Genomic DNA, 14,331 nt, shown 5'->3' on the forward strand with positions numbered 1-14,331 from the left:
AGTATCTCTTCATTCACCTATTTTTAAGACTTTAGCTGCAAGTATGGCTTTGTTTTGTTTTAAATTCATGAATAACGGAAATGGATCTCAACATCAGAATGTACTATCTCTTGATACAGTTCATAAAGTAAAGGACAGAGGGTGAAAGAGCAGATGTGTGAGAGAGAGTAGGGTATATCAATGCAGCAATCAAAAGATTGCTGACTACTAAATTATTACGGCCCACTCTCACATGCATACATCAACTCTTTCCCCTTCTGTTCCTGACACTGAAAGCTGCACCGAAGGGTGAACATCCCAAACATAACAAATGCTTTCCTCTTGAAGTGGAGGATCTGAAAGGTGAATACATTTAAATAATGATTGTATTTCGAGATTCGAAGTGCCTCTCCCCTAAATACTTCCCATTCTACCACCTTCCAGAACAGTAAATTCAAACTACATGCTCAATGCAAACATCTGAATAGCAGTAACAGGCTTATACTGAAATGTAGCTTGTGGTGTCTAAGTATAGGTACTGTGAGTCGTTCCATACTTCTCTATAACTGTGTTTTTTATCCCCATTATATGTCTGTATAACAAAATTCCCGTTTCTCTTCACTGCCACTTTGCATTACTGAAGTAATAATTCTAGAATCATCTTGGAAGGCAGTTTAAGAGTGAAGGTCAATATGAAAGCAGCACAAAGATGGTTTATAAAAAGAAAGATTTGAAGCACACTACAGGAGACACCCAGAGCTTCCAGGCTAAAAATGTATAAAGGGGGGGAATCAAGAAAGGTTTCCCAGAAATGGAAAGCAGCAGACAAGGTACTAAAAATGCTACTGCAAGCATTGCTGAACAAGTTTTTAAACTAATAAAGAGGCACTCCTAGAGTCAGCAGAGAAATGTAAGAGCAAACTAGTCAAAGACTGAAAAAGACAAGGTAATTTTCCATACTTATAGATTACAAAAAACCAGAAGCCTCAAAAGGCAGGCACTATATAAGCCATATGGACCTGTCAAGAGGCCAGGAGCCGGTGCCCTCCGAGGACACTTCCGGGTCACATGGCCAGCGTGACGAAGATGCACTGGTGAGCCAGCACCTGTGCTGCACACAGAAATGCCGTTTACCTTCCCGCTATAAAGCGGTACCTATTTATCTACTTGCACTTAGGGGTGCTTTCGAACTGGACGCGGGTGGCGCTGTGGGTAAAACCTCAGTGCCTAGGACTTGCTGATCGTAAGGTCGGCGGTTCAAATCCCCGCGGCGGGGTGAGCTCCCGTCGTTCGGTCCCAGCTTCTGCCCACCTAGCAGTTCGAAAGGAGCGGCTATAAGACTTATCTAATCTAAGAATTTGACCATCATCACATACTGCAGGTGGTAATGCCAAACCCTTATTACAAGACATGGAAAGAATTAGACAGACGATTATGATTATGATCTCTATAGGATATTTACACGGAACTTTTCAAAATAGCTGACTATGCATAAGTCAATTCAGTATTACTATGCCAATAACAAGGCCATTGGAGGTGATGACATTCCAGCTGAACTATTTAAAATTTTAAAAGATGATGCTGTTAAGGCGCTACACTCAATATGCCAGCAAGTTTGGAAAACTCAGCAGTGGCCAGGGGATTGGAGAAGATCAGTGTACATCCCAATCCCAAAGAAGGGCAGTGCCAAAGAATGCTCCAACTACTGCACAATTGCACTCATTTCACACACTATCAAAGTAATGCTTAAAATTCTACAAGGCAGGCTTAAGCAGTATATGGACAGAGAACTCCCAGAAGTGCAAGCTGGATTTAGAAGAGGCAAAGGAACCAGAGACCAAGTTGCAAACATGCGCTGGATTATGGAGAAAGCTAGAGAATTCCAGAAAAACATCTGCTTCTGCTTCATTGACTACGCAAAAGCCTTTGACTGTGTCGACCACAGCAAACTGTGGCAACTTCTTAATGAAATGGGAGTGCCTGATCACCTCATCTGTCTACTGAGAAATCTCTATGTGGCACAAGAAGCTGCAGTTAGAACTGGATATGGAACAACTGATTGGTTCAAAATTGGGAAAGGAGTACGACAAAGCTGTATATTGTTTCCCTGCTTATTTAACTTATATGAAGAATTCATCATGTGAAAGGCTGGACTGGATGGATCCCAAGCCGGAATTAAGATTGCCGGAAGAAATATCAACAACCTCAGATATGCAGATGAGGCAGAAAGTGAGGAGGAATTAAAGAACCTTTTAATGAGGGTGAAAGAGGAGAGCGCAAAATACGGTCTGAAGCTCAACATAAAAAAAAACCTAAGATCATGGCCACTGGTCCCATCACCTCCTGGCAAATAGAAGGGGAAGAAATGGAGGCAGTGAGCTATTTTACTTTCTTGGGCTCCATGATCACTGCAGATGGTGACAGCAGTCATGAAATTAAAAGACATCTGCATCTTGGGAGAAAAGCAATGACAAACCTAGACAACATCTTAAAAAGCAGAGACATCACCGTGCTGACAAAGGTCCATATAGTTAAAGCTATGTTTTTCCCAGTAGTGATGTATGGAAGTGAGAGCTGGACCATAAAGAAGGCTGATCGCCGAAGAATTGATGCTTTTGAATTAAGGTGCTGGAGGAGACTCTTGAGAGTCCCAAGGACTGCAAGAAGATCAAACCTATCCATTCTGAAGGAAATCAGCTCACTGGGAGGACAGATCCTGAAGCTGAGGCTCCAATACTTTGGCCACCTCATGAGAAGAGAAGACTCTGGAAAAGACCCTGATGTTGGGAAAGATTGAGGGTACAAGGAGAAGAGGACGACAGAGGACGAGATGGTTGGACAGTGTTCTTGAAGCTACCAACATGAGTTTGACCAAACTGCGGGAGGCAGTGGAAGACAGGAGTGCCTGGCGTGCTCTGGTCCATGGGGTCATGAAGAGTTGGACATGACTAAACCCCAACAATGTTTAATCTTATATCACCAAGAACAACTGAACTGTGGGCCTGGAGCATTTGTTCAGAATATAATACCTTTCATATGCAAACACAGATCAAATCTATATTTAATCCTTGCTTATTTGAAGCAACAACAGTTCAGAGGACCAACATAACACAGAACAAAGACTAGTTTAAAAGCAGAAGCCATGCAAGGAAGAGAAGAAGGAAGCAAAGAAACCCAGTGCACATACAGGCTTATTCACATAAACATTCACTAAATCATTTTAGGGTTATGTCTGAACAGCCACTGTGGCTAATTATTCATATTCTAATTCTCAGCAGTTTGGCACATATTCAGGTAGTAGAAGAGTGTATCCATGCTTATTTAGGCAAAAATTGTGTTTCCTCCCAAAATACAGCCTCTATGTCTTTCCAGGGATGAGCAGGTAAGAAGTGTTTAGTGCTTTCTAATGAGTCAACATCATCATAATTACTTTCCATTTCATTTCAAGTGTTAGACTGCTTCATTTCTTCTCATTAAAGAAAAGCCACTCTGAAAACATTCACGGAACTATGCTATAAGAAAATTATTTTTTCAATTTGTTTTCAGAAGCAAGAATGTACTCTTCTTCTATTTTAAACAGCCATAACCATTGACAAATTAGTAAGAGTTAATGTGTATATTAGTGAATGTTGCACTTAGCATTTATATAGAGAATGTCAAGCATTTCAAGCACTTCACAGAAATTAGCATTTTCAACAGCCTTGTAAGGTAGGTCAGCATTCTTATTCTCATACTATACATGGGATGTCTAAGTAGAACCTCTAAGGGAGTTAAGTAAAAACTATGGCAAATGGAAAATTTGATCAGAGGATCTTATCTGCCTCAGATCTCACACTTTGAACCACTTTGCGCGCCCCCCCCCTATATATATAACGTACACTGCATAATTCATACAGTAAACATTATTGCATTTCTCCCATATTTATAGTTTGCATATCTGCTGGAGACTTTCTCTCTCCTGAAATAATTTTTTTTAATTAACATAGTTAAAATGTGACTAGATAATTAAAAAGTCACTCTCTCCACCTAACCTGCATCATTGGTAAGAGCTGCTCCCCCCCCAAAAAAAAAACCTTACTTTACAAAGCATTATAAAACTGAGTAATAGAATTCATAAAATTTTGGGGGGAAACTTTTGCAGGTAAGCTTTATGCACATGGAAAGGAGCTAAAAGAACCATTTTTTCCCTTCAAAGAACAGTTTCTTTTAATCTTCATATACAGAATAAAAACTTCATTTTAATTAATTAAATTAATTTATCTATTGTATTTCAGCCAAAAACTTTCTTTTCTGCCTGGAGTTTGGCTTTTAACGTGGAGGGTTTTTATGTATGTATGACCTCTTTTGCTGGAGCAGGAGTTGCTAAACGTGTCCTCTTTTGTTTAGACATATTTGTGTTAACTGTGATTGGTTTTGATATTTACAGACTTACTTCTGTCTGTAAGTCACTTTGAACTTTATGAGTAAAGCAACTAATAAATAACAATAATTTATAAATAACAACAATTTATCCAGCACAAAATGGAAAAGGCAACTAACATACAGGTAAACAAAACAAAACAAGCTCATCAAAACAAACATATGCCTTCCTGGTACCCTCTACAGCCTGAATAAGCTATTTCATAACGTAGACTTCAGTTCTTGAAATCATATTATTTTAACAGGAGAAATATTCAATCCACATGTGATTTCTTAAACTGTCATATTCATGATTAACAGTATCTCTACACAATGGTCCAAAACTATTTTAACTACCATGGCTTCCCCAAAGAACACTAGGAAATATATTTTTTCAAGAACAGCAAATACTGTTGGATATCTTTTACACAGAACTACAGTTCCCAGCTATGTTGGGAATTCGACTGCAAATGAGTTTTTATACTGATGTTATAAAATATAGATATGCCTTACATGCTTCCCATAACTTGTAGCTTCCCATAACTTCTACCACGACAGATATCAACTTAAATTGTTCTGCCACAATTTCATTTTCATGACCCATACCCATTATGTAATCAATAAAGCTTCATTACAACCTCAAGCACGCTGCAATGAAAATTGGCTTCTCTACTCTGTTTGGATTACTGTTAATTGCTTTCTCCTCTGGCAAAACAAGACATAGCTCTATAATTTACCTTGTTTTGTTTAGGTACTACATCGGTCACTTAAACCCATGAGGCTTTTAACTTTTCAGTTCATTATGGATCACCAGTTTCCTCTAAATAGTGGTTTTCTATACAGCAGCTATTTATGGTAATGGGCTTTTAATGCCCATGTGTTTGTCATGCACTGCATATGCACAATTACATTAGTAAACAAAAAAGGGTATCAAGTTCAGATGAAGTTTTTATTTTGGGCTGACACTGGGCAGAATGCAGTAAGCAGCCACAACAAATGAGAAGCAGTCAGAGGGAAATAACCCATCAAAAAGGAACACAAGTGAACAACACAAGCAACGCTGACACCAAACTACATACATTAAACATAATAGAAACACCGCCACCCGACCCCACCCCCATCCATCTTCCCTCTCTCCACCCCCCCTTTCTTTTTTCCTTTTTTCTTCTCCCCCTAATGCCTCAACAAATGAAACGGATTTGTAAAAATGTTACATGGGGGGGGGGGGAATACGAGGCATTACACTTACTTCTGTAAAACAAGAAAATCCTTAATAAAATATTTTTTTTAAAAAAAAGGTGGGAGAAGCAGCTCTTTCAGGTCTATGCAGATTCCATGGTGCCTCAGTAGAGCTGGCTCCATCCCTATTGGGGATTAAGAAAGAAATACTATACAAATTTAGATGTTCTAATTTCTGCTAAGCAAAGAATAATAAGCACTCTGTGTTCCTTATTCTCTTGATCTAGTTTTTGCCTGTTACAAATAAAGGTCAGTGATCCTGTCTCAGGGCACTGTAAGTGCTTTATAAAGCATTTTGCTTTTGCATTGCTTTATAGACACTCTCTCCAGAGGGGAGCAAATATTCTCGCTTACACATATTCTCCACTCTAGAGAAAGCGATTAGAGTAAGATTTCTGTAGAAGAGGGATGAGGAAGCTATGGCCACACCAAATGCCTGCTAGGTTTGCATGCTGTCTCCAGCTGTGTGATTAATGCAGAAGTAAGTTTCAGTTCCCAACTTCTGTATGTGGAACGTAGTGTGGTGTATTGGGGGTGATATTCAGTGTTGGGAAACCTAATTTGCTTGCAAAAGGTCACAAGTTCAATCCTCAGCATCTTCAGGGAAGGCTGGGAAACACCCCTACCTCAAAACTCTGGAGAGCAGCTGCCAGTTGGTGTAGATAAAACTTAGTTAGATTGACCAATCATGTTGGTATAAACTAGCTTCCTATATTTCATGTTCATCTTTGCCTCTGGAAACAAAATGTCCTGGACCAGTCCTGGCAAAATGGTGCTGGGGGTGGGAGTGAGTATTTAACCCCTTGTCCTCTGGGTTTCTGGGGGGTTTCCTGTTGTTATCCTATCTCTCACAGCTGTAATAAACCTTCCATTAAAATTATGGACTGGTCATTTCTTCGTCAGAGGGCAAATGGGCAAATTTAGCAGGGGATCAAATACTTTACCCCCTCACTGTATGGCTTGATTTTAGATACAAAGGCAGTAAAATTTCAATCCTTAAGTGCCTGGTTGCTTGGTCAAGCTACTAATGAACAGTCAGTCTTGAAAGGTTAATGAGGCTAGAGATTCAACAGCTGAGATCAGTACAGATCTCTAAGCTCATTAGACCAATATCACTTGATAACATTAACATCCTATTGCTTTGCTATATGGTAGGTAGAAAAACAATAATTTATACCTACTTATAATATCTGCATTTGCCCACAAGACACTCAAGGATAGGGGTACTGGTTAGAAGAGGAACTCTCCAGAAGATTATCAGTACATTACACAAGAACTTTTAAAATTGGGATGGCTAACCTTTTTTTGGTACAAGGACAACACTGATGGCTTGTGGTGTGTGTGACCAATATTTGCTTGTACACAGGGGCATACTTAGGCTGGCCTGTCAAAGATGCAGTCCAGAGAGGTACAAAAATCAAACCTCTCTTCTTTGCCTCAGATAGGTATGAGCTTGCTCCCCGGGCCATTCCTCTGCTGCTCTGGACAGCTGGGCAAAGTATGCAGGCTCCTCTGGGTGCCTTGGCAGTAAAATTCAGCCACTGGTGCGGGTCATTACAACAGCCCTGCAGGGCCCCCTACCCAGTCAGCCAGCAGCATTATTAGAAACGTGAGCAGAGTGCCCAGCAGGGCACAGAGGGAAGAAAGACAGAGAGCTGGAGAGTGCTAAGGGCACAAGGGACAGTCTCCTAGCTAAGGGCATAAGAGGCGGGCAGGGGGGTGCCGAAACGGCTCTTGCTGAGAGCACAAGGAAGCCTAGGTATGCATCTGCATGCAAACTGCACATACAGGAACACAGATCTCTCACATACATGCACACACACATACTATCAGCATTTCCAGACCTCTCCACTGCAGCCACTGAGATGGCTTTACACTTATGTTTCCATGAAAAATAAAAAGCAGCATTTCTTCCCACCCCATGCTCTTAGCTCAGGGGTAGAAATGATACATTTTAGTCTTTAAAAAAAAAAAAGCAGAAAAACTTTGTTTCCAGTCTTAGCATAGAATTGCCTAGTTCAAAGTTCAGAGGAGGAAAGACCATTCTGTCTGCTCTTTAGGGAGGCTCCCTAAAAGGGTAGGTAGAAAGCTTTATCTCCTTATCAGATTGGGAAATACAGCTGCAGGGCCTGTTGTGTCCTTTCCTATGGCTTGGTGGGCCAAATGCAGGTCACAGATTAGCCACCCTTGTGCTAAAATTATGTCCAGATGGGAGGCCTGTTCACTAAATGTCCACTCCTACACCCACCCACCTAAATTTCTATCATTAAAAAGCTGAAAACTTATTAAGTTTACTATTATGCTAACATTGCCATTTATTTTGCCCTACTGTAGTATGGGCAAACAGATTTTATACATTCTGAATACATTCAAAAACCTGGAAAATCTATTGGAGAAGAGCTGATAGGAAAAAATAAAGAAAGAGAATATGTGTGCTATGCATAATAACTGTACCATACCAGCTTCAGCTTTCCTAAAACTATTGTTTTCTCCAGGTTTGAAGAGGGCTTCATCCATCAGCTACATTTAACAATCCTTAAGGTGGTGTTGGGGAACCTGTGGGACTAGGATTCCCATCATTCCTGACCATTAGCAATGATGATTGGGGCTGCTGGAATCAGAGAGTAACAACATCTAAAATGACCACAGGTTCTCATTTCCTGCCTTCAGAGTCTTCCTATTCCACCTAAAGGTATTACCGTAAATTATTCAGCAATGCTAAGTTTATTCTTATGTGAAGATGACTCACCAGTCAATGCTGTTCTGCAGGGTAACTTTGTTTACTTTTAAATTCTAATTCATTTATCACAGACTGTACTTTTACAGTCAATTACAATTAAACTCCAAATTTACACACACACGTGTGTGTAGTGGGTTCTGGCCCAGAAACATTAAATCACTATAAAAAAATTTAAGTCTTATCATTCAACTGCATTTTTCTGGCAATTTACCCTATAATTCCAAGATGGTGAAAATGGTATGGTTCCCCACCACCACCACCACTTTTCCTTTTCATTAATCAACAAGATTTTAAGAATGGACCATTCTTCCTGGATAATGGAGATTTAAAATGCCCCCAAACAGTGTGGGCTACATCAAGGAATTCCTGTTTGTCCTTACTCTGCCAAGGCAATTCTCCTGACCTAGAATTTGTGGTGGCAAATCAAAGGCATACTGGCATCATGTAGTGAAAGAATCCAACGTGGCAGCATCTTCTTTCAAGATACAGCAGCAATCCTGGTGCAAATCAGGAATCACTCCTATGAAGTCACCATTTCTTTAAACACTCCCTATTTGTAGCTATGATTCTCTTACCTTATCTGTGTTAATTGTGCAATGCATCAATATGATGGACTCATTTGGGACTTAATTTTCCTCTTTATTATTCTTCCCAAATAAAGGACAATGAAAGATGAACAAATGGGAGGGACTCAGATTTGCGATAGTAAAATTAGTGATTTAAGAAAAATGTTTCTGCACAATTTAATTATTACCCTCTGATTCAAAGTTCTTTTATCTGGTTTCAAATACAGCTAGAGTGCATGCCTCATTCGCTGTACAATAAAACTATAATATAGAGCTCTTGACAGATTCCATCTATCTATTTAGGTGGTACTACTGCTGAAAAATATCAGCTAAAATACGTAATTCAAGCAGTATTCTGGCACTGAAGTATCAGCTAATCAGTCTTTAAGGCTATGATACTCAAAATCTTGAAGAATGAGCAAACATCTCTTTATCAAAAGAGAATGAATTATCACTGTGGTTTTGGTAAGTCACAGGAACTTGGCTTATCTCAGAAGACTGGTTATTATTAATAGGCAGTTCCCAAAGCTCCTTAGCTCTATATGGTCTCTGCCTGAATTTAATGAAGACAGGTCAGATATTTTTCATACTTCTTTTCACCCACAGCATCTCTAACAGTATTTCTATGTATTTGGTAGTTAATTATATCAGGGACCACACCAAGCACACTAATACTTCTTCTGTCTCTTTAAGCAGTTAGACATGCTTGATCAAGGTATTTTTCATTTATACAGCTCCCAGCAATGCCATCAACATTGTCAAACTTACAAAATAGCCAGATTTAGCTAATTAAGCAATGGCTGAAGCCCACTACAAACCACTGTAAGTCTGAAATAGGTCCATTTTGAGCCTAACACTAATTGCGTACCTTATTATTTATTAATTTACATATCACATATATAACAAAATGGCTTCTGAGCAATTTACAACTACAAAATCAATCCATAATTCAAATACACAATAATATGAAAACTTCCTTATAAGAGCTGGCATCACCACATCTTGTAGGTCTAGAAGCATATCTACATAGACTATGTATGACAAGAGGTACTGTTGTTACAGTAACCATGCCACCTGTCCGTCCACATTACTCTTACTCAAACATGTATTTAGGGAGTAATGCCAGATACTACTCAACAGTGGCAACCATGACAATTTTTATATAAAGCTTTTAGTACCAGAAAAATCTATGCTACAGTTTAATGAAATGTGCCTTTAAAATGATTAAATAAACTCTGGAAACAGTTTATTAAAGAAATCACCAAATACATAAAATAATTCATGGAAGTAAAGAATTATTTTATGTATCTGGTGATTTCTTGAATTTCTTTGGGATTTAAGCACTCTCAAGTATTTCAAATCTAAACCTTTTGGCAAAACCAAAAACTGGAAGAGGATTTCATTTCAGAACTAGAATTCCACTCTTCCACCTACCCTCAGATTAAATTTAACCACTATTTTGAAATATGTAAATTAACTAAGATGATGTAACATGGCAGTTTCTGAAAACCCACTATCCAAAGTCATGCATGCATGTTTGTATGAAACAGGGCATCAGGAAAGGATCCTCCATAAGCAAATACCACCCTCCCAATAACTACAGCTACGGCACTAGCTAAAGTATGCAGTGATAATTCTATGGCAGAGCTTTCCAAACGTTTCATGTTGGTGACACACGTTTTAGAAATGCATGATTTCGTGACACGGTAATTCAGTTTTACTAGCCAATCAGAGGCTAGACTAACACCTTTCCAGCCCTGGGAGGAATGCAGGAAATGTTCACACCTACACACTGCAACCAACACACTAACATGTCCTGCACACAGTTTGAAAAGCTCTATTCTACGGTATCTTCTATCTGAATTCTCTTAAAACTGCTATTTTTGAGAGATGGCTTTCAAACTCCATTTTCAAAGCCTTTCACCTGAATATTCCTAACCACAGTTCATAGTGATTAATTCTTAACAGGATTATTGTCTCTCAATTTCTTTTTGCTTGCAGCAACCTATCAGCATTACTCTGTTCATCTTCTTTTGCTATAGACTTGCTTATTTAAAGTGCTAAAGCTTGGTTCTGTTTCCTTTAATACAATATTCTGCGATGGAGAACATGAAAGGTGATTCAACAGTCAATTCTTTTAGTTGCTTATCTGTAATGAACTATAAAATGGACAGAAACTCTTCTTATAGACCAAGAAGAATATTTATATTAATGTGAAATAATTTACCTTTTGAGTATATTATGGCTCAGTATTTAAGTTATTCATTTTAGAAGACTAGTATAATACAAACAGAGGAACAAAGCAACCGCTTTGAAATTTTTCAAGACAGTTCCACTGATGTATCTTTGTTACAATGAAAATGTATAACCTGCAATACAAATTATTAAAACATACTTCAATCTTCATCTGCAGTATGTCACTTTACTACCTACAGGAGCGTATGTGTTAACATTGCAATAGCTGAAACACTAACATTTTTGACTAGTTTAAGTTCCTAAGAACCAAAACAATTCTATTCTATATGAAGCTAAAGAAAAATCTCAGCCTGTTTTCAGCACACAAGAACTGAACACTGCTTCAAACCTTTATTTCCTGCTCTCTCTTTTTTTAAAAAAGCAGGCTTCGTTTACTTTGAGAGGCAACAAATTGCAGAAAAGCAAAGAAAAATGTTTCAACTGCAGCACTTTGTGCCTGGTTTGCATTTAAACCAGCTTCATATCTGAAGTGTGTTCTGGAAACACATTCTGAGGAAATTCATTGTTCTACTTTCATGTTTTATTGTGTTAAATCTCTCACTGAAATTATAACTCAATTTTGCACTATGTCTGAATATACAAGGAACTGTCAAATCTGCTCCCAGTGAAGGATTACAGCAGTTCTGCTGGTATGGGCTCTAGTTTCAAATGGCTACCTCCACTACCAGTAGTTCTATTGTCTTCTGCATTGGGCTGTTTGTGTTCACTTTTCACCAAAATCCACCCTAGACCAAGGATGTATATCAAGGAAAGAAATGGCAATAAGCAGCAAGCTCTATAGACAACTAGCTTTAACAGACATTACTACTAAGATTTAAACAATAAGTATTTTTACATTTAAGTCCTAATGTTTATTTATTTCTTAAGTATATATACCACCTTTCTGCCAAAACATGGAAAGCAGATTACTATTTTAACACTAAAGCATATGAATGTTATAATATGAACAGTTGGTCAGGGGTTTGGTGGTGGAAGGGACAGTCCAGATGAAATAGGCACTGATGTTGACTAGCTGCCTCCTTGCTCCTTTGCTCTTTTTTTCCTTTCCCCAAGGCAGCTATGATAATGTCATGGAATAATTGCCTTAAAAACCTGTTAAACAGCAATGTGATATATATTATCCTGATTGGGGGAAAGAACAGGATCCGGTCAGCAGGCCAGATTCTGAACTACCCAACCCCCTGCAGGACACTTTAGTAGGTAAGCCAACTTCAGAAACAAAAACTCTTAAGTGTGCTTTCAATTCTTTTCCTTCCTTTCTTTGCCACTCAGCTTGAGTTCAGACTGTTGATGCAAAGAAAAATGTTCCTTTGCAACTTGGATTGAACTCAAGTCAGGCTGCAAAGGAAGATCCCTGTAGCCAATACCAACAGGGTTTGCAATCAGTACAGATCGGATCAGCATGGATGGCAATCTCTGCTTTCAGCAGGAAGAGGCTGCACTCCAGGGCTTCTGATCTGGAACCACACGGTTCTTGGCTTTCATGATGTAAGATAGTTAGGATATATATGTAAGAAAAATGCAAAAGGTGTGCACTCCCCCCCCCCCCCCCATCCTCTGCAGTAAGAAGCAAGAAAACCATTTTCACTGGATACTAGGGGGTGGAGATGGTAACCAAGCCCAGCAAATGCTGAATACTATATTCAGGCCCACATTACCCCCCAACCCAAATATCACAATGAGAAGTAATTCATTACTGTCTGACAATAGAAATTACCATTTTCAAACTATTGCACTTGCCACAATGAAGTTTTAATTTTGCTACTTAAGGCTGAATCTGAACTTTAAAAAAGCAGATTTGTTTAGGAAATCTGGAATAAAAAGTTGCATTTTAATGTAAGTTTATTGTTCTAAATTTGCATGCCAGAAATGCATTATACATATCAAAGAGACATTCAAGAGGCCAATACAAGTATAATAATTGCAAACAATATGCACATTTTTCCAAGTGTTATATTGTGGATCTGCAAGTGGTGACAGTCTACAGTGGTACTCACCGGAACTTTATTTCCGATAATCTGCATGCAGTGATCAACGGAGAGCAGTAATAAGAGATAAATAAAAAAAGCAGAATTAGTAAGCTGAAGCATTTCACACAAGTAGCCAAGAGCTTAGTAGTTAGTAACTGTTAATGATATTTAATGTTAAAACATAGAATATATTCACAGAGTCATTTCAACAAGCTGAAAAACAAAATACAAACTGAATTATAATTGTGTACTTCCAGAATGTTTTAATATGAAGAAATGGGCTTATTTGGCTAGGGATATGTTATTTATTAGTTCATGCATACACAAGAACTGAAAATGCTTATTTATTAGGCACACATTTAATACCTGCCATCAAAATTAAGCACACTCTTTTGAGTATCGTTTTATAATAGTGGCATACTGCAGCAAATAACTTAATTTCCAGCAGTACTTTCATTATTTTCCACAAAAATACTGTATTGAGGAGATGCCTGTAATACCAGCATTTTAATTTGGATGGTACTTCACTTGAATTAAAGAAACCCATCTGAATGTTTAAGTGCTTAAATGTAACGCATTGGAGTAATGTTTTTTCCAACATGAAATCTTATGTATTTCTCATCTCAAACTGGGAATTTGTTTTTAGAACTATCAGGGTTCGTGACAGGGGACAAGTTATTGCCCTACATCTCTCCTTTGCACTGATGTCCAAGAACATGGATTGATTGAAGAAAAATATGCAACCCTGAATTGGGACAAACTAGCACTTGACAGTAAATGAATAATTATCTAGCAGGTAGTTATATACAGCTCTTATGGCACAAGCAGATGTATGTTCTACAACAATTATAGAAACATAGTGGCTCCTGTAAGTGGTCCCACCCCCAATTGCCACAAGTGTGTCTGCAGGATGACCTTGCCCGAAGTGGGGTGTGTGGGTGTGGGGGGGTGGGTGTGTCAGTAACAGCTTTTCTAAACAAGTAAGTTGTCTCACTGCAAAAAAATTTTAGGAAGTGGTCTAATTGTTGTAATCTTATGTAAACTGTTTTGTGAAGACCACCTGAAAAGCCGTAGATAAATACCGTAAATAAATTAAATAAAAGTGCAACACAGCTGGCCACAACTGCTGGATAATAATAGAACAGTATTTTGCTATGTACTTAGGCATTCCAACAGTCAATGC

At 38.5% G+C, this 14,331-nt stretch overlaps 1 protein-coding gene across 1 annotated transcript in view; it reads right to left on the reverse strand.

The window, feature by feature from the left end:
• DIAPH2 (diaphanous related formin 2) overlaps positions 1-14,331 on the reverse strand; it is a 346,556-nt gene that overhangs the window by 301,250 nt on the left and 30,975 nt on the right. The window contains exon 5 of the mRNA XM_080990485.1: positions 13,176-13,196. Coding sequence (XP_080846611.1) covers positions 13,176-13,196 — 21 coding nt within the window. The remainder of the gene's footprint in view (positions 1-13,175; positions 13,197-14,331) is intronic.

This window comes from Podarcis pityusensis (assembly GCF_964106645.2).
Source record: "Podarcis pityusensis genome assembly, chromosome: Z".
Taxonomy (NCBI): domain Eukaryota; kingdom Metazoa; phylum Chordata; class Lepidosauria; order Squamata; family Lacertidae; genus Podarcis; species Podarcis pityusensis.